Consider the following 27,939-nt stretch of genomic DNA (forward strand, 5'->3'; position numbering starts at 1 on the left):
ACGAGGAGAAAGGAAAAAAAGAAAAGAAAAAGGAAAAGACAAGTGGCACATTATCACATCAGTGTGTGAGATCCTTTTGTGTCTATAGTATTTTTCAAAAAGAATACTTGTATTGAAGTAATGATAAATGCCATTTGATCTATGCCTTTCTTGCTTTCATAAATGCACTAAAACTCTAGTGGGTGGGGAAAGGGTTTGAATCAATTATGATTTTGCACAGGATATTTACTGAAAAAGAAACAAAAACAATTTCAAATATTTCTGGATCAGGTTCCGAGAGAAGTGTGAGGATATATGATTTGGGGGAGAAGATGCAGCAGCCTGGAAAAAAACAAAAATTATACACTAGCAACCAACAGTGCGGTGTGCGGTATAGCCTTGTTATTGTTAAGTCGCAAGTGTGCCAGCGAAGCAGCAGTTTGTTATTGTTCCTTGAATGCTAAAAGTAAAAACACACTCTGATTTAAGTGAGGGTGGGAATAAAAAGTATTAAATGGTACATTTTGGCACGTAGTATGCGGCCTGAGCTTCCTAAATCCTGCCAACATCCCCCCACAGAACAAAAATAAATCCCGAATTGAGTAATAGATCTCCCAAATGGATTAGACGAAATTGAAACGTTTGTGAAAGCCTTCTTATCCATGCCAAATCCACCTTGTTCTGATCAATCACACATTCAACGACAGCAGTCAAAGCCTCTGACCGAAAGTGAAACCTTGTAGCTACTTGCTAGTTGCTATCTTTTTCTTGTTTCTTGATCCTTCAAGCTTGGGCTCAAAAACCTTCCGTTTAGAACTAGACTTGTGATGGGCATCCTCCATGTCTTCTTTTGCGTTGTCCTTTTAGCTGGGATTCTATGTACGGAATCCAATTTCATCGCTTACAATACTTCTCAGAGCATAGTCCCCGGAAAGCTTAATGTCCATTTGGTTCCTCACACTCACGACGATGTTGGTTGGTTGAAGACCGTTGACCAGTATTACGTTGGCTCCAACAATTCCATCCAGGTCTTTCTCTCTCTCTCTCTGGGTTTGTGGGTGTTTGAGTTGAGTTATGATACAGTGACGGACGGATTCACTGACACAGGGCACAAGTAAATCCGTCTGCCTTTTGAGCATTTTCCGTTTGAGTTTGATCTACAATAACTAGGATTTTTTTTTTTTGGCCGGTCAGGGGGCGTGCGTTCAGAATGTATTGGATTCTATGGTGTCTGCGCTATTGGCTGACAAGAATCGAAAGTTTATCTATGTTGAGCAGGCAAGTTTGTTGGTCCATATTTATCGTTTCCGTCGCAACAAATTTACTTGTGTCTGGTTATTGACAAGAAGGATGCTAAAATTCTACACTTTTGTCTACTGTCTTAGTGGATGGAAATCAAAACATTTTAATGGATAATGTGTGTTAAACTTTGCTGTTTCTTTTAGTTTTCTACGTTTTCCCATCAAACAAACAAAGCGTCAAGGTTTTGTTGGTGGAGAATATGAAGAAAGCAAAGGAGCATAGTGGACTTGCATATAGAGATAGGAGAATACGAATTGAGGACAGGAAAATTTATGAAAAAAAGACTCTTTTAATTGCCTTTCAATTATTCTTCATATCACCGATGCTCTCTTTCCTTTTCTCTTAGTTTTTTGATTGGTAAAAGGGGAAAATAACTTATAAATAGGGGCGCCCTTTTAATCATAGTCAAACTGTAAAACAAGGACTTATTGTATCCCAGTGTCTTGAACGTGTTCATGGGTTACCAACTTGTAATTAGATCATACCATTTATTCATTATTGCCACTTACAGATTCGTCTTATATTGGGAAAATAGTATCTATATCACCTTTTCTCCTGCTTCATCAACTCAGGCATTTTTCCAACGATGGTGGAGAGATCAGAGTGAGACAGTCCAGGATGTGGTTAAGCAGCTGGTGAGCTCAGGTCAACTGGAGTTCATGTAATGCACAGTTCTATGTTAAATATAAGTCATGTAGTGCTTTATTTTTTTCATAAATTTCTTTGGGGCTAGGAATTGAATCATTCTTTTATGTTTCTGGGGTCAATTGAATGAGACATTGACAGTGTCATATATTTCAAAAGTTTTGTTCTTGATTCTTTTTCTTTTCTCACTGTTGTAGAAATGGGGGTATGTGCATGCATGATGAAGCAGCAACACATTACATTGACATGATTGATCAGACAACCCTTGGGCATCGGTTTATCAAAAAGGAGTTTGGGGTTGTTCCAAGGATTGGTTGGCAAATAGATCCCTTTGGACATTCTGCAGTACAGGCATATTTGTTGGGAGCAGAAGTAATCATCTCCATATACTTAGTTACTTTGTTTATAATATTTCCATTCTGCTTCAAACAATAGATAATGTGGAGACTCATAATTAATCAAGAGCTGTTTGATGGTCTGCATTGGTCAATATCTGCTATTTGTGTAGGTTGGATTCGACTCACTTTTCTTTGGTCGAATAGATTACCAAGACAGAGCTAAGCGCAAAAATGAGAAAAGTCTTGAAGTTGTCTGGCAGGGTTCCAAGAGCCTTGGTTCATCTGCTCAGGTGAGGAGCAAGTTTTCTTTCCCTTTTACTTTTTGGGTTCTCCTCAGCAGTTTTACAATTTCACTCAAGCGGATAATCATGCTGGAACTAATATTTTTTACCATGCATTCAGTGAATTTAGTCTTGTTTCTATCTTTCCTTTGCCTTTTTCCTGAATTTTTGTTAGTCTCCTAAATTTTGCAGATTTTTGCTGGTGCATTTCCTGAAAATTATGAGCCCCCACCTGGTGGTTTCTACTTCGAAGTTAACGATGATTCCCCTATAGTTCAAGTAAAAATTATGAAAAGCTTGTTAATTTGTCATCAGCATTTGAATATCTACTTTGCTTGCAATGTTAAATTTCATTATGTCTTTCAATGAAGGATGACATTAACTTGTTCGACTACAATGTTCAAGACCGAGTAAATGACTTTGTTGCTGCTGCAGTATCACAGGTAAATCTTCACCCTACATACAATGGATTATTTTGTCTGATTTCTCATTATGTCACTCCTTTAAGCTTTTCTTATTTGTATCTCTTTTCCTCCATGGTGAGGCATTCTCTGTCATTTGAGTTAGCCTGGTTTGGATAGTGAGTTGAGATGAAAGTTGAATAAAAATATTATAAAGTTAAAATATTGTTAGAATATAATTTTTTAACATAATTTTTGTTTTGGGATTTAAAAAAGTTGAATTGTTTATTGTATTTTGTTTGAAAGTTTGAGAAAGTTGTAATAATTAGATGAGATGAGTTGAGATGATTTTTGAAAAAAAAATGAGGCTGCTAGCCTCTTTCTAAAATTATAGTCTCTAGGGAAAATCATTCACTTTGTTCTATATAGTTTCTGCATGTGTATCTTAACGATCAAAGAAACAAAATTTCTGTATGTCCATCTTATTTATGTGATGTATAAAAGTTTCTGTATGTGTGTCCATATTAAACTGGAGCATTGCAACAGATTGTTCTTGAAGCTATTAGGCTTTCCAACCTTGAACCCCTGCACAAAAGTGGCACCATAATTTGGGCTGGCCAAGTCTAGTGTTCCATTAGATTTTCTGGGAAAGCAAAATCTACAATAGTTCAGAAGTATCTGTACAAGTTACAGCTACTTTAGGTTCTGTTACTTATAAAAAAAAGAGAAGTTACATCTATTTTACGAGATGTAACTTATGCATCAACATGACAACTAACCTTGGCCAAAGCAATGTTGCAAGTTCTTAAAAATATATGAAGAATTTCATTCTTTTGAACTTGAATAAGATCTATCTTTGATTAACTTGTCCAATCGAGCCCTGAAAATAATTCTCGTTCTCCTTTCACGAGGGGCCTCTATTAGTTGCTGATAACAATTGTTTCTTTCTCAGGCTAATATAACTCGAACAAATCATATAATGTGGACAATGGGGACAGATTTTAAGTATCAGTATGCGCATACATGGTTCCGGCAGATGGACAAACTCATTCATTATGTCAACAAGGTGACCTATCATTAAAACTGCAAATATTGGTTTAGTGAGAATCTTGCAGTATTATGCCTGTCTCATGGTTTTGCAGGAAAGCAAATTACATGATTAGATGACTCACTCCCTTTAATTTATACTATATTTCATATAAAGGATGCGGGTAATCATTTGTTGAAATAATCTTAAAAATCTGCTAGAAGGCATGGATGCATTAAGGAAACATTGTCTTTTGGTTGCGAAATTCAAACATCATTCAGGTTGAATCTGAAAAATAAATGATAGGAGACATGCTACCTAATATACTGCTTATTTTGATATTTAGAATTTATATAAGTATCATTATGTACCCAATGTTGCTCAGTATTATATCTTTGTTTTAATTAGTAAATAAGAATTTTATTGAAAATAGGCGAAGCCAAGTACACGGGACAGATACAAGAGCCACACCTAGGCATGACTGTCTAGAGATAAAAGAAAATCAATGTTGCTCAGTATTATATCAACTTTCCAACATGTTGGTATTGCTAAAATGCAGGATATGATCCTCAAAACTATGTTAGAATTTGCATTACATGTGTTCCATTTCTTTAAGCATGATTATTTAGGTTTGGCCAACTTGGGTTTAACATCAGTTAAATTTTTTAGTCATGCTGAATGAGTTTACAGTTCCCTCTCAAAATGCATTTTTCAAAGATAAGTAGCTCATTATTTAAAATCCTTCTTTTTGTATTGTGAGACCAACTGCTTCTAATTGGTACAGTCGGGTATCTTTTAGGATGGCCGCGTCAATGCTCTGTACTCTACCCCATCCATATATACTGATGCAAAATATGCTAGAGATGAATCCTGGCCAATCAAGACTGAAGACTTCTTCCCGTGAGTTTAATGTTTGGATGTCATATAAACCATTTGCTTGCTGTTTCATGCCAACATTTTCTTAAAGTTTGAAGCATCTACCATACCAGTTATGCAGATCGTCCAAATGCGTACTGGACAGGATACTTTACCAGTAGGCCAGCTCTCAAGCGCTATGTCAGAATAATGAGTGGCTATTATTTGGTATCATTTATCCGACTTTCAGTTTGTATCATGATTAAATGGTTACAGTCTAATGACAGTTTTAGAGTCTGGCATTTCTTTCTCTATTGAATTATTAGGCAGCAAGGCAACTGGAGTTTTTTAAAGGGAGGAGTAATTATGGGCCCAACACAGACTCACTTGCAGATGCTTTAGCAATTGCTCAGCATCATGATGCAGTTTCTGGTACAGAAAAGCAGCATGTGGCTAATGATTATGCAAAACGTTTGTCAATAGGATACACGAAGGTGTGAATCTGGCTTTACACTTTAAATACCTGTTTTTTTTTTTTTCCTTTCTCAATGTTGTTTTCTCTCCATTTTGGCCAAGGATCACTCTCACTTTGTCATTATCTATGTGCAGGCTGAGGAATTAGTTGCATCTTCATTTGCTTGCTTGGCTCAGTCTGCATCAGATACTGGATGTGGGAGCCCAACCATGAAGTTTCAACAGGTAAAGCATAATGAGCCATAAGCTCATGAGCTTTTTTACTTTATTGCTTGAATATCTGATTTTATCATGTCATTTGTACAGCCATTTGTAATATCTAGATTTACCCTTAAGCTCTTATTGGTTGACCGTATATTTGACCTCTTGATTCTTGAGCACATTACAAGTTTTTCTCTTGTTAATGCTATACTTGTTGGATGAAAGCTTCTAATTTGCATGCATCACATCTAAGGGATGGTAATGTTATTCATGGATATTTAATTACTGGCATTCATATCAAGTTTGACCCTACAAAAAATTTCTTTTAAAAAATTGAAAATGCTAAAATTGATTTTGACATGTGACTTTCTTTGTTATCTTCTCTACTCCCCCTTTCTTAATTTTCTTTTCTTGTTTTTTTAGTGCCCACTTCTGAATATAAGTTACTGTCCGGCATCAGAAGCTGATCTGTCTCAAGGACAGAATTTGGTAATGAAAATATTCTTTCTCCTTGCAATGATTGTGGCCTTTTCTATTCCATTTTGATGCATGCCATCTTATCATTTCTCTCATATTTTAGATAGTCTTGGCCTACAATGCTCTTGGATGGAAGAGAGATGATGTAGTTCAAATCCCAGTGAGTACTTCTGTTATTGTAACAATGCCTAGTGTCTTGAAATTTAATGTTGTTCTTCACTAATTGGATGACTTCATAACATAGATTTTAAGGCTCTCATTTCTTTCAAGAACCTAAATGTGTACTAGGCTGTGTATTAAGAAGTTGCACTGCTTACATGTATTGGGTCTGCTGTAATTGAGTAGCCACGTACTTACCTGCTTGCTCATACAAACAGTAAAAAATTCTAGATTAACATGCTCAATTTCATGAGCCTTAAAATTATACATAGAAGAAAGATATGAGAAGCTTAATGGTTTATTATTCCAGCTGATTTGACAGCAGAGAGAAGACAATAAATATTTGCATAAACTTATTGAAGAGCAAAAATCATGATAAACTACAAGAGATCGAGTTTACGTAGCATACTAATTAGGGGTGAAAAACCGACTATACGGTTCGGTTTATTCGAGGAACCGAAACCGACCGGCCGACCTTACAAAGGCATAGAAACCGGCCGAAACCGACCGTGTAAGGGGATAAAACCGGCCGGACCGCTTGCCGGCCGGTTCACGGTCGGTTGGTCGGTTCTATGCGGTTTGGGCCGGACCTTTTGGGCCTTTTTAAAGCCCAATCCATCCTCTTTTTGGGCTCAATCCAGTAGTTAAGATCATCAACATTTGTGGGCTTTTATTTGCTGAAATTTTAAAATTAAATTTAAATATTCAATTTCATTTTTATTTTAATGTCATTTATACTACTAGTAACTAATAACTAACTACTAATACTACTTATATACTTACTACTTAACTAAAAGCAAATAAATAAAAAACTCCACTAAATGTTTAATACACATTACAAACAAAACCAAATTGTCTTAAGCAAATAAGCAACAATTGTTCCAAATATAGATTCCAAATTGTCTTAAAATAAGAGAGCAATCTTCATTCTTCAAGTCTTCAAGATTCCAAATAGATGTCCAATGCAGTATTCGACTCTTCAGTCATCAATAGTTGTGATGCACGATTCTCCTAACTCTATATAGAAAAACATCAAATAATCAATATTAATAAATTATGATAATGAAAAAGAATTTAAATTAAATTATAAAAGTAAATGAATATGTAAATACTAAATTGAATGAGAAAAACATTACCAGATTCTACCACAAAGCTTTCAACATTATCCATGGCCTCTCGAATATCAATTGGGGTTGATGGATGTCGCAACCAATTCTGAGTACAAATAAGTGCCTCAACAGTTCTCGGAGCCAATGAACTCCGGAAAGGATCAAGTACACGACCTCCCGTACTAAATGCTGATTCTGATGCAACCGTGGAAACAGGCATCGGCAATAAGTCTCGTGCAATCCTCGCAAGAATAGGATAATTAGGCTCATTAACTTTCCACCAATTTAACAAGTCAAAAGATTGGATGAATGCCTCACAACCATCTGAAAAATACCGGTCAATCTCTGTTTTGGCAGATGTAGATCCAGAGGCACTCGATGCTAGCAACCACTCAGCAAAAAATTGTGACTCATGATTGTCTTCACTAACTTTTGTGGATGTAGATGGCAGAGGGGGAACATGTTCAGTCGAGTTAACCGAGCTAGAACTGAAAGCATCATTATACTCCGCATACAAATCTGATAATAACTGTCTCACATTCAACACCAACTCCTCAGCCCGACACTCATCATGAATTTTTTTCAGGTGGAAAGTAAGAAGCCCCAACTTACTACGTGGATCAAGCACAACTGCAATCAACAACATCAAGTTCATCCTATCCAATGAACTCCAATATTTATCATATTTAATTCTCATGCTCACGGCCATATTCATCAAACAATTATTATCACTTTCACTCAGCCTAACCAACTCTTTTTGAAGCATACAAATCTCCAAAAAACTGGTATTTGCCGTGACATACAAAGACCCAGAAAATCTACAAGTGGCATCATAAAACATTTTCAAAAATTTTACAAATACCCGCACTGTCTCCCACTCCTCAACTCTAGGAGGCCCAATGTTTCCATCCTTAAAGTAAGAGAGAAAATTGTGATCCTCACTCTCCATCCGCCTGAAAGCCTTCTCAAATTTTTCAGCCGCCTCCAACATTATGTAAGTTGAATTCCATCGGGTTTGCACATCAAGGGACAACATTTTTTTACTATCAATTTTCTCATTTTCTACACATCTCTTAAACTTCTCTAACCGTGCAGGGGAGGAGCGCACATATCTAACCGCATTTCTAACCATTGTAATGGCATCATTACACTCCTTAAGACCCTCATTCACGACAAGGTTTAGAATATGAGCACAACATCTCATGTGCATATACTTTCCCCCCAACACATTTCCCGTCAAAAAATGCCTCAAATATAAAATTGCAGTATCATTTGAGCTAGCATTATCAACAGTAACAGTAAATATCTTATCAATACCCCAATGAAGAAGACATGATTCAATATATTTTCCAATAGTATCCCCTCGATGATTAGGGATTAAACAAAAATTAATGATTTTCTTTTGCAATTTCCAATCATTATCAACGAAATGAGCAGTTAGGCACATATAATTCAGATTTTGTGTCCACGTATCGGTAGTTAATGAAATCCTCATTCCCCCATCCTTAAACAACTTCTTAAGTTTGGCCTTTTCAGATGAAAAAAGTTTCATACAATCTCTTGCAACCGTTACTCGACATGGCACCTTAAATCTAGGTTCAAGCAACCAAACAATCTTCTTAAATCCTTGCCCTTCAACAAATCTAAATGGTAATTCATCAATAATTACCATCTCCGCAAGTGCCAACCTCACAGCCTCTTCACTATATTTGTGGGTAACAAGATTCCTTATGACACTCTCACTCTCTCCAACCCCCTCCGAAGTTGCCTCACCTACCAATGTTTTTTGGTATTTATCCAATGGCCCACGTTTATGAGGATTCTTGGGACATGAAGGTAGATGATTTTGCATGGTTGAAGTTCCATTCCTCTTAGAGTGGCAAGCATATAATTTGCCACAATAATTACACTTGGCCTTAGGATCATCTACCGCACAACCCTCAACTTTTGTAAAATGGTCCCAAACAATTGACGGATCTTTTCCCTTCCGTTTCTTAGGACGTGGACAATTACTACTATTAGGGCCACTTTGGGGTCTAGGTGTTTGGGTATCTTCCAAATTAACTGTTTGGGAGTTCGAATCAAGATCAATTGGACTTGAAGAAGAATCCATCTACCATATGAAAAATCATATACATCACGTCATGACTCATTACACAACAATTAAAACAAACCAAAAAAAAAAAAAAACCAACACAATTTGTCTATTACACAGCAGCTAGTTTGCAACATGGCAAACATCACAAGTCTAAGACTCTAATCTATATTTTGGATCACTCATCAGTCATCAACCTCACTGGCTCACAGATTTTTTTTTGATAAATAACCTCACTGGCTCACATTCCACAATATTAAAAATTTAATTCACAACCAAACCATTTGATTTTAATCTAACAGGAATACAGAATACTCACAATGAATTCAGATTCAATAAGTCTCGGATTAGGCTTCACAGTGCTACTACGTGGATTCAAAACTTCAATATCCCTGTCCAGTGTCCATACACAATACACAATACACAATTAATTATTTAGACAACAAATGTTTCAAATAATATGATAATAAATTAAAAAGAATGCCAAACCGTCCACTGTCCAGTGCAAATTAAAATGTTAGAATTATAATTTTATATAAACACAAATTAATAAAATTATAATGAGTAGTTATAATAAATAGAAATTAAAATACTCTGTTAAACTGGACTACAAAATATAAAATAGAAAAACTGAAATTAAAATAAAGAATAAAAGGTATTCTTACCGTGAGGGTGAGCGGCGAGCCGGTGAGGTGCGGCGGTGCACTCCGTGAGGAACGTGAGCCGACGGAGCCGTGAGGTGCGCCGCTCGTCGCTGGAGAGTGAGACCGTGAGAGTGAGTGGGCCGGTGAGGTGACTGTGAGGATGAGGGGGACTGCGTGAGGGAGAAGCGGCTGGAACAATGCAAAGGGAAAAAGAAATGCAAGTGAGACTCGAGAGAGTCTGAAAGCAAAAGGGTTAGTTCTTAACCCTAGATTGAAACGGCGCCGTTTGGCTTAGGCCAAACGGCATCGTTTCATTAGGTGATGCTTTTAATAAACGGGCTTTAAACGGCGCCGTTCCACTTAAATGAGTGAAACGGCGCCGTTTAGATAAGTATATTTAAAAAAAATATATAAATATAAATAGTCGGCCGGTTCAGCGGTTTTTAGGAGGGTGAACCGCTGCCGAACCGACCGACATCGGTTTGACATAAATAGCACCGACGGCCGACCGGTTCCCTGCCGGTTCCGTGCGGTGGCGGTCGGTTGGCGTCGGTGGCGGTCGGCGGCGTCGGTTCCTGTACAGCCCTAATACTAATATAGTAAGAGAATATCTTTCCATAGGTACATCCGATTTATTCCAAACAACATCATCCAATTGTGGTCTGCCACGTAGACCTCACATACTCTCAATGGTAGACTGCATTGCAGAGGAAGAAAAAAAATTCTGTCCACGAGTCCCTCACTTCCGTCCTCTCTCTCTCTCTCTCCCCCCCCCCCCCCCCCTCTCTCTCCCTCTCCTGCCCTTTAATCTTCTGTAATCTTCATGAATGCCAATGTTTGGTGAAGGTTGTATGAGGGGGAAATGTGTTTGGGTGTTTTGGCAGGGTGGGTTCAGGCAAATGGGTTAACGGTAAAGAAGGGCTTTCAGAAACTCCATTTTCTGCTATTTTTCTTTTAGCTGCAAAATCCAGCCGCTACAAGAAAATCGAGAGGGTTGAAGCTCAAGAATTGTTTGGGCGGAAGAATTGTCTTGTAATTGCTGGGTGAGTGAGAAAGATATGATGAACTTCAGAGGGGGAGTTTCATGGGTGAGGAGGGAGTTTCTTTTGATAGGATGTGATGCAGTGCAGAAATTTACTGTGAGGGAGTCTGATGTGTCAAAAAATAATTGGCTACTGTTAAACCCACAATATAGGAATTTCCGTTCCAAAGAGGAACTGATATATTAAGGTGATACTTTTAGGCCTAAAAGTGTTTTTTTTTTTTTTTTTTAATGAATAAATTTTTTGAGACATGTAACAAGGCAAAGCCTAGTGCACAAGTAATATACAAATAGGCCTGTGCAAGAAATCTAATAAACTGTTTAACCCGTAAGACCCGATTGAATATGACCCGATAAAGTTGGGTTGACATTTCAATCGGTTTGAAAATCATTTCACCCGATTAATATCGGGCCATCGTTTGCAACCTGCATCTTAAAATCCCTTTTTACCAGACTCCATCGAAATAATCTACCCAACCTCCGGTCTGCGGATCGCACTCCACACGCCTGTGTGGCGAACCCGGTTCGTCGCCCATGTCGCGGTTCGTCTCCCACACCCCTCCCGAGCTACCCTCAGAGTCTCAGACTCTTCTCTCTCTTCTCCATCACCCCGATGCTCTCACCCAGCCTCACCCCTCGTTGTAGCATCCCACAGCCAGATCCCAGACTCTTCTCCCTTACCTCTCACCCCGATGCCCTCACCCTTCACTTTTGTCACCCCCTTCAGTCCAGATGTTGCAAACTCCAAACATTGCAGAGAAACCCAGATCTGCTACCTCACATCACGGTAACACACGTTGGGCATTTTTCCTTTTGAAATTACACTGATTTTGGTAAGGTTTTTTTGGTAAGATTTTGGAGAAAGAGATAGAAGGCGTAGATTTCCACTGATTTTATCGAAGCACCCCTCAGATGCGCTCGCTTAATCGATCCCAGCTTCCGGTGACACCACCGCATACTCCGACGATGCCTCTGAATCCAATATTCCAACCAGGCAACTCTCCAAAGACCGATTGACAGCTATCCCACTGTCTTCATCAAACCCAATCGTCACGCTCTCTGTCTCCTCCAAAATCAACCCGTTATCCTCTCCAGCCTCAACCACTCTGCCTTCCCTTTTATCTACAAGATTCTCTGTCTTCAACCTTGCTAAACCGAAATCCCCAATCTTGGCCTTGAAATTAGCATCCAGTAGAACATTACTGGACTTAATATCACTGTGGATTACCGACGGATGACAAGAATGGTGGAGCTAAGACAAACCAGTGTCAATATCAAGAATAATGTCGAATATTTTCTTCCAACCCATGAGCTCCGAGCACTTGTTGTCGAGCAGCGCGTCCTGTAAGCTATGATTGGGCATGTACTCGTAGACGAGGATGAGCTTGTGGCAGCAAGGATCAGAGGAGAAGATGTGAGGAGAGTGGAGAGCGGAGGCGATGGATAGCTCATTGTGGAACTCGCGCTTGCCTTGGAGGGAGCCAGGGGAGTCCGTGAGCTTTAGTGCCACATACTGGCCCGAAGGTAGGGTGAACCAAAGCATCTCAAGTTCGATCAAACCGATAATTTTGCCCGACCCGAATGGTTTGTGTCGGGTCGGGTTATTTTTCCAAACTAGTTTTTTGCGGGCCAAGTAGGGTCGGGCCAAAAACTTTATTGGACGGGTCAATGTGCAGGCCTATATACAAAAACTGAACCTATTACAAGTCAGGAACTAGAAAAAGAAAGAAGAAAATCATGGACACTAGTTCCATTAAATACAACAGCTGAGGCCCACTAAAATAAGGAATTAAAGAAAAAACATCTAAGTTCATTAACGAGTGTTTCTTATCTTCAAAGTATTGACCATTCTATTACCCCTTAAACCTCTCTAGCAAGCAAAAAGGTCCACCACCCTCCTAGGCATCGCCCAAGCCAAACCACGCCTATTGAACAATTCATACCATAACAACCTGGTCACATCACAATGTAATAATAGATGATCCGCTGATTCACCGGATTTATTGCATAAGAAACACCAATCCAAAGCAATTAATCCACGCTTCCTGAGATTATCCAAAGTCAAAATCTTCCCTAAAGAAGCAGACCAGCCAAAAAACACAACCTTTGAAGGCACCTTACTCTTCCAAATACTCATCCAATGAAACCCATTCGGCCTAGACAACGTCTTATACCAAGAACGAACTGAAAACTTCCTGTTACCGGTAGGCATCCAGACCATCTTATCCCTCAAGTCGCTCCCTATCTGAGTAGCATACAATAAACCAAACAATTCAGAAACAGCCCCCATTTCCCAAGCAATCACAGCTCTAGAGAATAGAACATTACAATGAGAAGAGCCACTACACACTCCAAAAAGTCAGCCACAAGAGCATCCGGATTCTGAGAAATACGAAAAAGATCTGGAAAAACAGCACAATGAGCCCCACCACCACACCATTGATCATGCCAAAACGAATTCTAGAACTGTCCCCAACCACAAAAGTAACATGTTTAACAAAAGCATCCCAACCTCTTCTAATATTTTTCCACACCCCCACACCATAAGTACCTCTTGCCTCCTTAGAACTCCATTTCCCCCAAGCACTCCTATATTTAGAATCAATCACAGCTCTACACAAAGAATCGTACTCCTGATGATACCTCCACAACCACTTTCCTAATAAAGTTTTATTAAAAATACTCAACTTTCGAAACTCCAACCCCCCGCACGACAAAGGAGTACAAATCTTATCCCAACTAACCAAATGAAACTTAGCTTCCTCCCTTATACGTCCCCACAAAAAGTCTCGAAATAACTTCTCCAACCGATTTGCCACACCAATTGGAATGGGAAATAAAGATAGAAAATAAGTAGGAAGGTTAGATAGTGTACTTTTAATAAGGGTGATTTTCCCACCTTTTGACAAATACAACCTCTTCCAACCTTCTCTCTATCTTCTCCAACACCCCATCCCAAATACTGGCCTTCCAAGGGAAGCCCAAGGTAACTAATCGACAAAGAAGAAACTCAACAATCTAGATTACTTTCTAGCCTACCCATATTTCTCACCTGGCCCACCGGTACCATCTAAGACTTTCTCAAATTAACCTTAAGGCTTGACACAGCCTCGAAACAAAGCAAAAGCACTCGCAAAGTTCGCACATGGCCTAGATTCACATCACAACACAACTCTACCCCCCTTGAACCACCATTCCTTGTGACATTAACACCTCTCCTTGCTCAAGACCTTCTTCCCCACTCTTACAAAACAACTCACCATCCCCATCAACATTCATCTGTAACGGAAGATCAAATTGAATTCCTACAGAATCAGACGATTGGATACCTCAAAAATATCCGGAGACCTCTGGTGAATATTATGTGAAGACATTGACACCAGAACGGGGATTGGTTACACCCTAGTAGGCATTAACAGCAACGGCCCCGATGTCTCAAAATTCATAGCACAACCAACATGCACTACAGTAGTTTGAGCATTCATTAAAGGCTCAGAAGGAGTTGACGACGTGTCCCATCGCAGATCCACCCCTTGGGGAAACTTAGACGACACCGGTGTTGAGTTTTGCAATAGATTTGCCACTTGTGGAGGCTTAGATGATGCCGAAGAGGAGTTATGCAGCAGGTCCGCCACTTTGAGAGGCTCAGAAAACACCGACAATGAGTTCTGTAGCAAATCCACCACTTGTGGAGGCTCAGACGATGCCAACGACGAATTCTGCAACAGATCTGCCACTTGGAGAGGCTCAGGCCACTTTGGCGCCAACAACACCGTTTGAGTCAAGGTTCCTTGGCCCAACGAACCCACAGACAACTTAGCCCGCCATTCTAAACTGGGCTAGGCCTTATTCAAAACCGGCCCAACCTTCTCCTTTCCTTTAAGAGAGAGCCCACCCCCCTTTCTATTAGGGCCATCCACACGTAGCCCGGGGGCCTTCTTATCATTAGCCTTGGAACGAGATTGGGCTTTATACTAAATCCCCCCACCTCACTACCCACCTCCCCATCCAAGCCCAACTCCTTATCCAACTTCAGCATAACAATATTCATCTTATTTTTTAACTCCATTAATTCCCTCCACTGTGACACCAATGACTCTTCGTCTTCTCCACCCTGCATGCCATCCTTGGGAGCCACCTCGCCTTTGTTCGTCCCACATAGTAGACCATTAAAAACAGCATGTACGTTGGCACTCCTCTCTGCCTCCTCCCCGACAACTTTATGCCCAATCGTCCCCTGACAAACGACGGGATTTTGAGTTACATGAACACATGCCGGACGCACCAGAACATCCTTGAAGGATTCCATGCCCCTGACGGTCACCTCCCTTCGATACGGTTTCTTCCATATCTCCCTCTGTCGACCTACAGGATTACCAAATGCCATAGCTTTACCTCTCTTTTTCGACCTAGGAACAGAGTAGTCTGAGCTGTAGGCTTCACGCAAGGCACTAGAAAAATTCCACCATCCTATTCTATTCTCACCCTCTGGAACGATGATGAAGCCCCTTCTACCCCCTCCCCCATACTTCTCAACCACCACAAATCGACCATAATAGTTCAAACACCTCTGCACCACAAATGCTCAAGAGCTATCTCTAATCGTTTTGTAAAACTCCTTGCCATTCCCATCAACTATACAAGCCTCTATCGTCACTATCAACCACTTCACCAACTCCCCACTCAGAGAAATGAACTTACTAACTTTCTTGCTCCTCTCCGGGATTCTAATGGACCTACCGTCCTCTCTAGATAAAATAAGTACTTTAGAATTCACCAACAACCTCTTCATAAAACCCATTGAAATAATAGCAAGAAAAGAATTTCTGACAGGAAAGATTCTCACTCAGATAGGAGATGTGTGATAACCTATATGATAAGGATAAGGGTATGTGGTATATGGGATCCCACATTGCTTGGGTAGGAGAAGTTCTTGCTCTTTATAAGGTTCCAATTAGGCTCTAATTATATCATTGACTAGTCCTTTTGAAGTATAGGTCATGTGGTTTGGGTCTTCCATTGGGGCGTTACAAGATGAGTGGGGAAGAAGGTCATTTCCGACTCACAGGAGGGAGAACCCTGCAAAGAGAACTACCTATAGATGAATAGTTCAACATACAAATTTTCCCCTAAAAGTGTTATACACGTGAATGCCCACTTGTATGTGTATGAACCACTTCCAATTTGGACCATTTGAATTCAGGTTGGTAATTGATGACTTGATTGCTATCATAAATAATGGAAAATGTAGAAAAAAATAAATATTAAAATCTTTATGTCACTCCCTCTTCATGGATGTGTTTTTCTAGATGTAAAATGAAAGGCCTTGTTTAGAATATTCCATTGATGACAATAGTTCTCAGTTGTGTCTGTGTGTGCATTCCGTTTGTCTCTTGGTCATTTCTATATTTCAAAAATCCCTTTTTTCTTCATAATCAACATGTTCCGGGGTAAAATAGATTGAAAAAAATATTATTATTCTACTTACAAGTTCTGATTTTCTCTAGGTTATCAATGAAGATGTTACTGTGCATGACTTTGAGGGAAGAGAAATTGAATCCCAGCTTCTTCCTCTGGCCACAGCCTATGTGGGCTTAAGGAACTACCATGTTAGGGCATATGTAGGTCGAAGTCCAACTCAGACACCCAAGTATTTGCTTGCATTTAAGGTGTCTGTACCACCACTTGGTTTCAGCACGTATACTATTTCCAGCGTGAAAAAGCCAGGTCTACTCGTATTATTGCAATACCCATATTTTTTAAAAAAAAACATTTATTTTTTGAAGTGGAAAACGATGAATCCATTATTCAAGGTATTGACACATGTTTTTGAATTATTTTCCCTTTTGGTTTCAGGCACTAGTTCAATCAGATCATCTCTATACCAGTTTCAGAGTGGTGAAAAATCTAGTGTTGAAGTTGGTCAAGGAAATTTAAAGCTTACTTTTTCCACAGATCATGGAAAAATTACTAATTACGTTAATAGCAGAAGCTTGGTATGTAATGCCCCCAACACTTTCATCATCACTTATTATTTGAAGCTTATGCTGACATTACCTTATCCATTATTTTCTGACTTTGTGTCTTCTAAAATATGGTTGATTAATGTCTTGTTATTGCTATGTTTCTAATAATTGACTTTGCTTAACACTTCTGCCTCATCCACAACAGCAGCCCCCCCCCCCCCCCCCCCCCCCCCCAACCCCAAAAAAAAAAAAAAAAAAAAAAAGAAAATAGAAAATAGACAAACAAAAAAGAGGAAGGAATACTTCTTGTTTCTATTTCTAGCTCTTAGATAGGTATATGCTCATGTATACCTCCAGTGTACCTGGGCTATGCCCATCTTTATTTCAATAAATCTTACTTATTACCTATCAAAAAAAAAAAGAAGGAAGGAAGCAGGAAATCAAAAAGGTTGGGAACTAATGCACAAAATTGTAAATAATGCAGATTGAGGAACCAGTTGAACAATCGTACAGTTATTACTCTGGATTCAAGGGAAATGACAAAGACACTCAGGTAGACGATCTTCTATTGCAAATCTCCCTTGCTTTTTGAAATTGCACAAATTAGAAGTTGAACCATCTAGCCTGTACACTCAATAGTTTTCTCTCCATACACTCAAAGTCCAATGGTGGCTGGTGGTGTTTAGTTGGCGAGTTCCTTTTGCTTTCGAGTGTGAATATGGGATTTCCGAAACATTTAGTAATAGAATCAAAAGCCTTTGTACTAACGAGGGATGGAAGTTCATTACTGAGAGGAGCTAGAGAGTTGTGAAAGAGATGAGTCAGGGGGATATCCACAGTGCTATGGTTTGCCAAAACACTGGAGGAATGTTTGAAGGGTGGAAGAAAATATTTTTATGCTACTTCATGAGAGGGTGACAGAGGCTTTATCGTGCAAAGATGCTCTAATGCCTGCCATCGCTACATGGCATTAGTGGAGCATGGACGTGGTGGCAGATGTAACTTCATCTTCATTCCAAAGGAGATGGATGGTAAGGGATGGAGGAAGTTGGTGGATGCATTGAGGGAAGCTATAAGAGAGGGTGGACATGTGGGCCGCAACAGAGGAGGGGCTATTTCTGGTGCTGTCAGTGGTGGTGAACCAAATGAAAACGCGGTCGTACATGGAGGTCCTTCAACAACTGAAGACACCGGTGCAATCCCGTGAACAAAATAGGGTTGACATGTCGGCTAATCTAGGAGGAGCCGTTGGTTCAAGTCATGGCTACGGATATGGTCTTGGAAGGGCTAGTAATGCCCCTGGTACAACAAGAGCTCAGAGGCAAGGGGGTGGTGGCAAGGCGGCTTGACAGAAGATGGCTTGTACAATACTCTACTAGATATGAAAATGCAATTGGTGGCATTGTTGGAGAGGATATATAGTCTTAATACGGTGCGTTGAGGAGAAACATGAGTTGGGCTTGTGTTGTTTGGAATGTGGACTTGGTAAAGGGAAGTCTAAGGTTGATTCGAGCTTCAATGTGGTATATAGGCTGTTAGGCATTTATCAAAGAGGTGTGGGCCACCCCAATGGGCTTCAACGTGAAGGCCAAGACAAAGAGAAGGCTAAGGTGGGTTCGGGCTGATTTAAAGGGCCTTAGCCTATGGGCCAAGACAAAGGAAAGACTAAGGTTGACCCCGATAGATTCATATGGAAGACTCGTGAAGGCTGTTATGCAGAGCCCTCGATCGGCGAGAGTCAGCCAACTTTGCCGGAGGTGGTCCCGATAGACTTGCAACATGCTGAGGAACCATCGACGTTCAGCTGATATGGATGATACAATAGTGGTGGAGTCGACAAAAGCGACAGAATCAGTACCAGACATGGGTCACCACTTCTCCTCATCGTCAGTCACCAATTTTCCAGCACAGCATCGACAAAAAAGGACTATGGGCGGCATAGATGAAGGAAATGTTGAGTTTCATGTGGTATCGTCTTCAACGAAGGCTTTTCAGACAATGGCTACCAATCGTGAGCTGTGTACTAAGGTTGGGGGTGATGGGGACGTCAGTGAAGGACTTTTATGGATGCTAGTTCCTATGAGTGATATTTCTGAGTGGGAGTGCAGGTCTCCGTTTGCTGAGAAGGAGACAGGGGTGCTGATGGAATCACAGTGGGTAACTAGAGAAGGGGTTAAGATGGACGGGGAGCCTATACCTTTGAAATCTTTGCCATCATGTTAGCCTATTGCCTCTGACTAGGTTGTTCATAAGGTGAAGGAAATCCAACACTATGTGGGGATTGAGTGCGAGGGTTTTGAGGAACAATTCATGGCTTTAGGAAATGTTCAACTCAAGAAATTTGGCTCTAAAAAACAGAGGGAGCTCAAGAGACTAACTTGGTCTATAAACTATGAGGGCAACTCAAGCAGAGAAAGATCCAAAGAGGGGGTCGACATATTCTTTATGAAGCCCAAGATTACATCTTGGAATGTCCAAGGGCTTAATGAGGTTAATAAGCACCTATGGATAAAAAATTTGCTCCATGAATGGAAGGCGGATATTGTGTGCTTGCAGGAAACTAAAATGGAAACTATTTCAAGAAGTATTGTTAGAAGTTTGTGGAGCTGTCCATATGTTGACTGGGCTTTTCTTGCATTGGTTGGGGCCTCAGGTGGAGTACTCGTAATGTGGGATAGAAGGGTGGTGGATACAATAGAGGAGTATATAGGGGAGTACACAGTGCATGTTCCTTTAAGAATATGGAAGATAATTTTAGGTGGGCTTTTGCTGGAATTTATGGGCCAACTTTGGACAACAGTAGAAACATTCTATAGGAGGAATTAGCTGGGTTACATAGCTGGTGGGACTTACCTTGGTGTATAGGTGGGGATTTTAATGTTATAAGATTCCCAAGTGAAAGATCGGGAGAAAGTAGGTTACAATCAGCAATGATGAATTTCTTGGGGTGTATTTTTGACTTGGGGTTGGTGGACATTCCTCTTATGGGTGGAGCATTCACATGGTCTAATAACCAAACGTGGTCTAGATTGGACATATTCTTAGTTTCCTTGGAGTTGGAAACTCCTTGCTCGAAGTTATGTTAGAAAAGACTACCTCACCTTTGTTCCGATCATTTCCCTATCTTGTTTGATTATGGAGGTATTCAAGGAGGACGGAGATACTTGAAGGTTTCGTGGAACGGGTCTGGCAATGGTGGTCCTCCTTTCAGATCCAAGGTACCTTTTTGCAGGCAAATTGAAAGCTTTAAAGAAAGATTTAAAGCTATAGAATGTGCAATCTTTTGGAGATATAGGCAACCGCAAGAAGTCATTATTGGAGGAGCTTCATGAGGTAGAGAGGGCACAGGAGGGACGAGCCCCTTCTTTGGAGGAACTTTTTCAGAAGACAGAACTAGTTTCAGAACTAGAGAGGGTTACCCTATTGGAGGAGATCTTGTGGCAGCAAAAATCCGCATTGTGGTTGAAAGGAGATTAAAGCACAAATTTTTTCCATAGATTGGCCAACTCCTATAGGAGAATTAATGCCATTGAGATTATGAATGTAGATGGAGCTGCCTGCACGGAGATTCCTATGATTCAAGAGCATGTTGGTTTTTTTGAACAGTTGCTTACCCAAGCAAGCGGGGTGAAGGCCAAAGATTGATGGGAGAGCCTTTGATACCATTGAGCAGCAGAATGTCTCTTGGCTGCAGAGGTTGTGTGCGGAGACCGAGATTCATGAAGTGGTGAGGAAGATGGTCAAAGACAAAGCACCTGGTCCAGATGGATTCTCTATGGGTTTCTTCGAATTTTGTTGGGAAGTGGTGAAGGAGGACTTAATGAAGGTATTCCAGTAATTTTTTTCGGTTGGGAATTTGAGAAAAGTCTCAATGCCACTTTTATTGCACTTATTCACAAGAGGGTTGGGGCATCGGAGGTTAAGGACTATCGGCCCATTAGTCTTTTGAATGGGGTGTATAAGATTATCTCCAAGGTGCTTGCAAATCGTCTAAGAGAGGAGGTGGATCATTACGAAACCCCAAAACCCATTCGTATGGGGAAGACAATTTTTGGACTCAGTACTCCTTGCCAATGAATGTCTAGATTGTAGATTAAAATCTGGCAATCTGGGTATCTTATGCAAGTTGGATAGGGAGAAGGCCTACGATCATGTTAATTGGCCCTTTCTACTGTACTTGCTTGGGAGGTGTTGTTTTGGGGAGAGGTGGTGCTCTTGGATTAGGTGGTGCATCTCGACGGTGAGGTCTTCAGTTTTGGTGAATGGTAGCCTAGTTGGCTTTTTTAACAACTCTAGAAGTCTTAGGCAAGGGGATCCTATGTCCCCACTCCTCTTTGTCATAGTCATGGAAGTGCTTAGTAGAATAATTTATGCTATAGTTAACAGTGGCTTTGGTTGGATTTTCGGTTGGTGACATAAATCAGGGTACTCTTAACATTTTTCACTTGTTGTTCACAGATTATACTTTTATATTTTGTGAGGCAGAACAAAATATGGAGCATTCATTGGAGGAGATTAGATTACTGTTTGTTAGATCTCTATTTCTATAAGCCAAAGCTTTAGATTTCAACGGCCTCGATTTTCATGATTTTCTTGTTTCCATTTCTTCTTCCTAAATAGGTGTTACCTCTTGTATGCCCCCTTGTGTACTTGGGCTATGCCTATTCTTATTAATATAATCGTTTACTTATAAAACAAATCCTTTTCTGAGTTATTTTTCAGAACTCGGGGGCATATATCTTCCGACCAAATGGTACATTTCCCGTAGAGCCTGACGAACAGGTGCGTGATGACTTATGAAACACATTCTCCATTCAAACTAAGAATCATGGAAATTATAAAGTTAAGCCTGTTCATATAAGTTTCAGGCTCCGTTGACTGTTATGCGTGGACCAGTAATAGAAGAAGTACATCAACATATCAATCCATGGATTTATCAGGTGCCTTACTTGTTTATGACAAATGTTTTTTGTTATAAATGTTTTTTCCATTTCTCCTGTTTCAGCACTGCAAAAGCCATTATTTTATGCTCATGATGACGAAATTATGTTATCAAGTAATAGTACGTGGTCGCTTTGAAATCTGCCTGTGTGCTTATGGTGGACTTTAGTTTAGGAAAGTTATGACCTTGGGGTTTATATGGTGGGGAAAAGGTTTTCGGATGTTTAGATTAGATCGAAATAGCTTTGAAAAGATCATATCTTTGTGGTTGGGAAGCTGCAGGAATTGAGAGTTCAGGAGATTCTGCACAACAATTAAGATGGTTCTTTAGGACTTGATTAGAGAGCTGTATGATAGCTATCAGCGAGGAAATATATAGCTTTCTTTAGGGCTTGATTGGAGCATCGTCTGATTTGCAGTTGCAAAGAGAGAAGCAAAACAGGGATTTTTATTGCTGTTTGGGATGGTGCAAACAATGACACGCCAAAGAAGAAAAGAAGAGAAAGAAAATAGGAGAACACTAGACGCTCTTCCTTCAAAACCAGCCAAATCACTCAATATTCATTGATAAAATATTTTAGTAAATTGAAGCATATTTATGAAACTCTTTGAACCTTCATTAATGTATTAGTCCTAATTTGGAAGCCCAAGACAATTAGTTAGAAGTTCCTAGAGTCAAGTTAACAACCAAAATGTGTATGTTTGTTTTATCTTGTTTCAGTTGAGGATGTAGTTGCAGGACTCATACCTGTTAAAGAAGTCTTCATGGGGAGGCTTTTGGTAAATGCATTATCAAATTTGTCCCGTGGTTATTGCTTTGCTTTGGACTCGTGAAATATGAAATTAACATGAAGATATTTATAAAAGAAAGTATGAAGATGAAAATATAGAGCAAAGTATGTTATATTTTCCATAAGCACCTCTATGTTCTAGCTTTGGTTGTCCCTTTGAGGTAATAGTGAAGGAGCTATACTTCAAGGTTTGATTGAGACTTGGGCAATTGGAGGGTTTCAAGTAGGATAATTAGGTGTTTATCTAATATTGCTATTAAAATAAATGCTAGAGCACAATATCTTTTATATTGAATACTTAATAGTGATTCAGTTTCCCTGTTGCCAGTAATTTTGCATAAAAATGTGTTTGCAGATTACCAGACTGCAAAAGGGGAAAGAGCATGTTGAAGTTGAGTTTATTGTAAGCATTACCAGACAGCTGACTTAATGTTATTTGTTGGTGTTGTTGCTTTAATTATTATTTTTGCTTCTCTGCCTCTTATGTACTGAACGATACATGCATACCGGGTCATATGAATATATATGTAATATCAGGTTGGACCTATACCCATTGATGATGGTGTTGGAAAAGAAGTTGCAACTCAAGTTACAACTACCATGGATACCGACAAAGCATTCTACACAGATTCTAATGGGCGTGACTTTATCAAAAGGGTATGTTACTTGCCGTTGTATACAATGTTAACCATGTGTAGTTTGGGTATATCATGAAGCCATGCAGTGGCGGATCCAAAAGTTCATCTCTGGGGAGCTGAACTAGTATTATGATAACTAAATATTTTTAATATAATTTTTCATAATGTGTATCATGCCATATATATATATATATAAAGTATTGTAAATATAATTCAAAGAATGAAAAAAAAAAAAAACAATATATTTATCAAGTTAGAGATATATAGCACACATTTATCGTTAAAAGCACAGATTACAGATAATGGTTTTTTCTATTTATCAAAACCAGGATATGTTCAGTATAAAAAAGGACAAATGTCAAAGGAAACTCAAGGGAAAATGGTGAAAATCATGCCTAAAAAAGAGAAAGTAGATGATAACAAAGAAAAGCTTGAAGGGGACTCAGAAGGAAAATAGAAAAGAATTATACGCTATGAGTTTATATAGAGATGAGCCGAACTAGTATTATGATAACTAAATATTCTTAATGTAATTTTTCATAATGTGTATCATGCCATATATATATATATAAAGTATTATAAATATAATTCAAATAATGAAAAAAAAAACAATATATTTATCGAGTTAGAGATATATTGCACAAATTACAGATGATGGTTTTTTCTATTTATCAAAAACCAGGATATTTTGGTATAAAGTTGCATCTAGTTCTTTCTTACTATCTAAAACTATTATAGATTTTTGGGTAGCTAAGGGGGATTATTTCAAGTATTTTTGGGAGGGAGGGCCAAGAATATATTTTGTAGTTTTTAAAAAGAAATTTGGGTGGAAGCCCCCCGTCCCACACCTCTTCCAGATTCCCCTTGATGCTATGAATGATTTCTAGCTTGAAATTTTACTCTATTTATGTGTTGATGTTACGATATATGGGCGGTGTTGCATAGCTGAGTGATTAGTCAAAAGAAATAATTGTCCTTTTTTTCTTTGGAACTCGATGACATAGGTGAGCATTTCTTTGATTCAATGACTCAATGTTCAATTTCTAATGTCCTCATTAATTATCTTCTTCTTTTTTTAAGTAGTCGTTAAATTATCTAAAGGATTCATTTGACTTGCAGATTCGTGATTATCGAGCAGATTGGGACCTAGAAGTGAATCAACCAGTTGCTGGAAATTATTATCCAGTATGTTTCTTTATTCTTCTTTCATAATAAATCTATTTGCCCAGTTTGTTTGGTTTGTTTACTATTATTAAATTGCCAATTTTTTCAAAAGCTGAAGCTGATAGGAAATAATGAAGTTAATCATTAAAATTATAAATTCTACGACCCCCTGACATGTAAGATCAGACACCACATGGACTCACCTTTTAGGAAAAGAATTTGACATTTTAATTGGGACACAAGATAATGTTAAGTTAGAAATTATCCAAAAAATTTAAGTTCTATATTTCTAAAAGAGACGCCTAAGTATGATTAACAACAAGTGACACATAATTTATATGGTCCTTTCAGATTAATCTTGGGATTTACCTGCAAGATAATCAATCGGAATTTTCAATTTTGGTGGATCGTTCTATTGGGGGATCCAGCACAGTGGATGGACAAATAGAGTTGATGCTCCACAGGTATGTTGGTCTTCCCAATTGTCTGTCTCACCATGAATTCTAGATGTGGCTTGAGCTTTCTTTGAGCTGTTTCAATTGGAGTTTCCTTGGAGTAATTATAAACGGTAAAAACTTTTCCCTCTCACACAATGTGGAGTCTCTCATTAACAACCCTCAGATGCTCAATTCGGGTATTACAATCTCCCCCCCCTAAATTCATCGTCCTCGTCAAACTATATTGTTGTAGGTGGCATGGCTTAAACCCCACACTTTTGACTAGAATTGGCTCTGATGCCATTTATAACAATCCAAAGAAAGTCCAAGCAGTCACACTGGAGCTTATAATCCAAAAGTATTAGTCAAAGTTGCAATTGGGTCTTCTTCAAATCATTTTAAATGCCAAAAATCCCTTCTAGGCAATTTGCTTCACCGCCCTCTTAGACTCAATTCAGGGTATTAAATTATATAACACCTTTGTTGCCCTTTTTTCCTTCAATTATGTTCCGTTTTCCAAAGATAATTTTGTGCTTAAAGGAATTATGAAGGTTGCAACTAGCATCTAAGACAATGCACGGTAGAACTGATTGAGTGGTCATTAGCGTATTCATGATTTATCTTTTCATGCACCATACATTATCAGAATCATTATCGGAATTCCTCTCATTCTTCTTACTTTACAGGAGACTGGTACTTGATGATTCAAGAGGTGTTGCAGAGGCCTTAAATGAAACAGTCTGTGTTCATAATAAATGCACAGGACTAACTGTAAGCACCCCTCATTTAAACTCATTTGTCATCACTCAAATAATTCACGAATGCAATGAAGCATGCTAAAACAATAAGCTGGGATTTCAGATTAAAACTGTCACCAGATGTGTTTTATTTGGTCAGCTTTACGTCTTCCAACACAGTCTCAGAAAATTCCTGGCTATCACACATTTCATTAAAATCCAAATGGGGCTATCTGTATCAAGGATTTTACATACAATTACCTGTTAATTTTTATTTTTAGGGTTACTATAGCAACAATATACTAGTTAGAACTTCAATTATATGTAGAGCATATCCATGAAGATATTCATGTTGCCTTTAGCTCACGAGTCATGACTGCAATGCTTTTTTGCATTAAGTACCTCTTAAAGATACCTCTTTTGACTTTTTCAGATCCAAGGAAAGTTTTATTACCGATTTGACCCCTTGGGAGAGGGGGCTAAGTGGCGTCGTACTGTTGGCCAGGAGATATATTCTCCACTTCTTCTAGCATTTGCCGAACAGGTGAAATTGAAGAAGAAAAGATAAAGTTCATTATTTTTAGTCTTGTTAGAGTGTTAGTTAATAGGAAGGTAATTTCCTGTTTTGCAGGATGGTGATAACTGGATGAATTCCCATGTAGCGAGTTTTTCAGGGATTGACTCCTCTTACAGTTTACCTGATAATGTTGCTCTAGTAACTCTCCAGGTACTTGTTGCATCTTATAGTTTCCTAATTGTTTATCATTTCATTATAATTTTATTTCTGTAAGACAGTAAGAATAGAGAGAAGAAACAGAAAACCACACTTTTTTTTTTTTAATAAATAAGAAATTAAAAAAAAAAAAAAAATTGATCTGCTGAGTGGCCAACTCCTTAATGGTGGCATCAAATATGATCTGCTGACATTGTCTTTATCTATTCAAATATGGAATTATTCAGGAGCTCGATGACGGAAAAGTTCTCCTTCGGTTAGCACATCTATATGAGGTTTTACTTTTATTCTTCTCAGTCAAATTTTGTGTGTCCAAGTACTTCATTTGCTTAGAAATTAATTGAGTGCTCCCTTCAAATATTGATTTTTTCTGCTTGATTGGCTTTTCAAACCATGCAAGATTGGAGAAGACAGGGATCTTTCTGTACTGACACACGTAGAGCTGAAAAAGCTGTTCCCCAAGAAGAAGGTAGAGGAAACCGGTTCATGACATTAACCAGGGCCATCTTTGTCACCCACTATTTTTGTTTTCTCTGATGATGTTCTACTTCTTTTGTTTGTTTCAGATCAGTAAAGTCACAGAGACAAACTTATCTGCGAATCAAGAAAGAACAGAAATGGAGAAGAAGAGGCTTGTTTGGAAAGTGGAAGGCTCTTCACGAGAAGAAAAGATCACGAGGGGTGGACCTGTCGATCCTGCAAAACTTGTTGTAGAACTCGCCCCCATGGAAATCCGCACCTTTGTTATTGACTTCAATTCAGTGTCCATGGTGATGTAGTTGCTGCCTAATAATGGGAAATGTTTTCATGAGGTGATTGCTTGTTCAGAAGACGTGCTAAATTCCACTGGAGCTCCGTTTCGGTTGTAAGTAGGCACGGGTGTTAATAACGAGATAATTAGCTCGATCTCCATGCGATCAAAGTTAAGGCTGGACATGGATGCAACATTAAGGAAGTTACATTGGATGTATTTATCTGAATAGAAGATCGAACCCTGTTGTTTCTGTCAAAAGTGGTGTTGTTTCGTGTTTCTTTTTGTGGATCATGTTGATTTCATGGATGATGATGAGCACTACTTCAGTATTTCACCATCGTGGGTTCGAAAGGAAACAGAATCACGATAAGGAGATCCACCCTCCGCCAATATTGATGATAAAATGAGGTTTTTTTTTAAAAAAAAGACCTTCTAAAATGATGACTTTTCAGGGAAAAAAAATGATGAATAGAACGTGTTTGGATATTTTTTTTTTAAAGCAATGTTTGGATCTTATTCATTCCTTAATTAATCAAGACTATTTTAATATTTTTGGCAAAAAAAAAAAAACAAAACAAAACAAAACAAAAGGGAAGGGTATATTCGACCAGAAAAAAATTTATACAACTTCTTACTATTTATATAACTTTCACACTTCACATTTTTTTTAATTTTTATTATTTTTTTCTTTTATGAAATATTTAATATATGAATAATGAATATAATAATTGAATTAGCTTAAGAAGAAT

General features: G+C 38.8%; 1 protein-coding gene across 1 annotated transcript; it reads left to right on the top strand.

Moving 5' to 3' along the window:
• Positions 1 to 481: 481 nt before the first annotated feature.
• Positions 482 to 27,468, top strand: LOC122302223 (probable alpha-mannosidase At5g13980). The gene is made up of 29 exons (XM_043113368.1): positions 482 to 1,007; positions 1,174 to 1,257; positions 1,854 to 1,942; positions 2,124 to 2,298; positions 2,435 to 2,554; positions 2,738 to 2,824; positions 2,917 to 2,988; positions 3,899 to 4,012; positions 4,773 to 4,873; positions 4,963 to 5,056; positions 5,155 to 5,322; positions 5,438 to 5,527; positions 5,927 to 5,992; positions 6,084 to 6,140; positions 16,537 to 16,756; positions 16,886 to 17,025; positions 17,480 to 17,548; positions 21,718 to 21,777; positions 21,864 to 21,935; positions 23,083 to 23,130; positions 23,265 to 23,384; positions 24,485 to 24,550; positions 24,881 to 24,993; positions 25,653 to 25,737; positions 26,137 to 26,247; positions 26,335 to 26,430; positions 26,664 to 26,711; positions 26,837 to 26,905; positions 27,003 to 27,468. Exons 1-29 carry the CDS (start codon positions 807 to 809, stop codon positions 27,213 to 27,215), a joined length of 3,048 nt encoding a protein of 1,015 aa, XP_042969302.1. The 5' UTR covers positions 482 to 806; the 3' UTR covers positions 27,216 to 27,468.
• The last annotated feature ends 471 nt before the right edge of the window (positions 27,469 to 27,939 follow it).

The sequence above is a fragment of the Carya illinoinensis genome, chromosome 3 (genome assembly GCF_018687715.1).
Source record: "Carya illinoinensis cultivar Pawnee chromosome 3, C.illinoinensisPawnee_v1, whole genome shotgun sequence".
In the NCBI taxonomy this organism is placed as follows: Eukaryota; Viridiplantae; Streptophyta; class Magnoliopsida; order Fagales; family Juglandaceae; genus Carya; species Carya illinoinensis.

Excerpts from the sequence above, each read along its gene's own strand:
- LOC122302223 (XM_043113368.1), top strand. The coding sequence starts at position 807 with ATGGGCATCCTCCATGTCTTCTTTTGCGTTGTCCTTTTAGCTGGGATT. Across the intron at positions 25,738-26,136 it reads ATAAATGCACAGGACTAACT|ATCCAAGGAAAGTTTTATTA; the intron begins GTAAGCACCCCT and ends TGACTTTTTCAG. Across the intron at positions 26,906-27,002 it reads AGCTGTTCCCCAAGAAGAAG|ATCAGTAAAGTCACAGAGAC; the intron begins GTAGAGGAAACC and ends TGTTTGTTTCAG.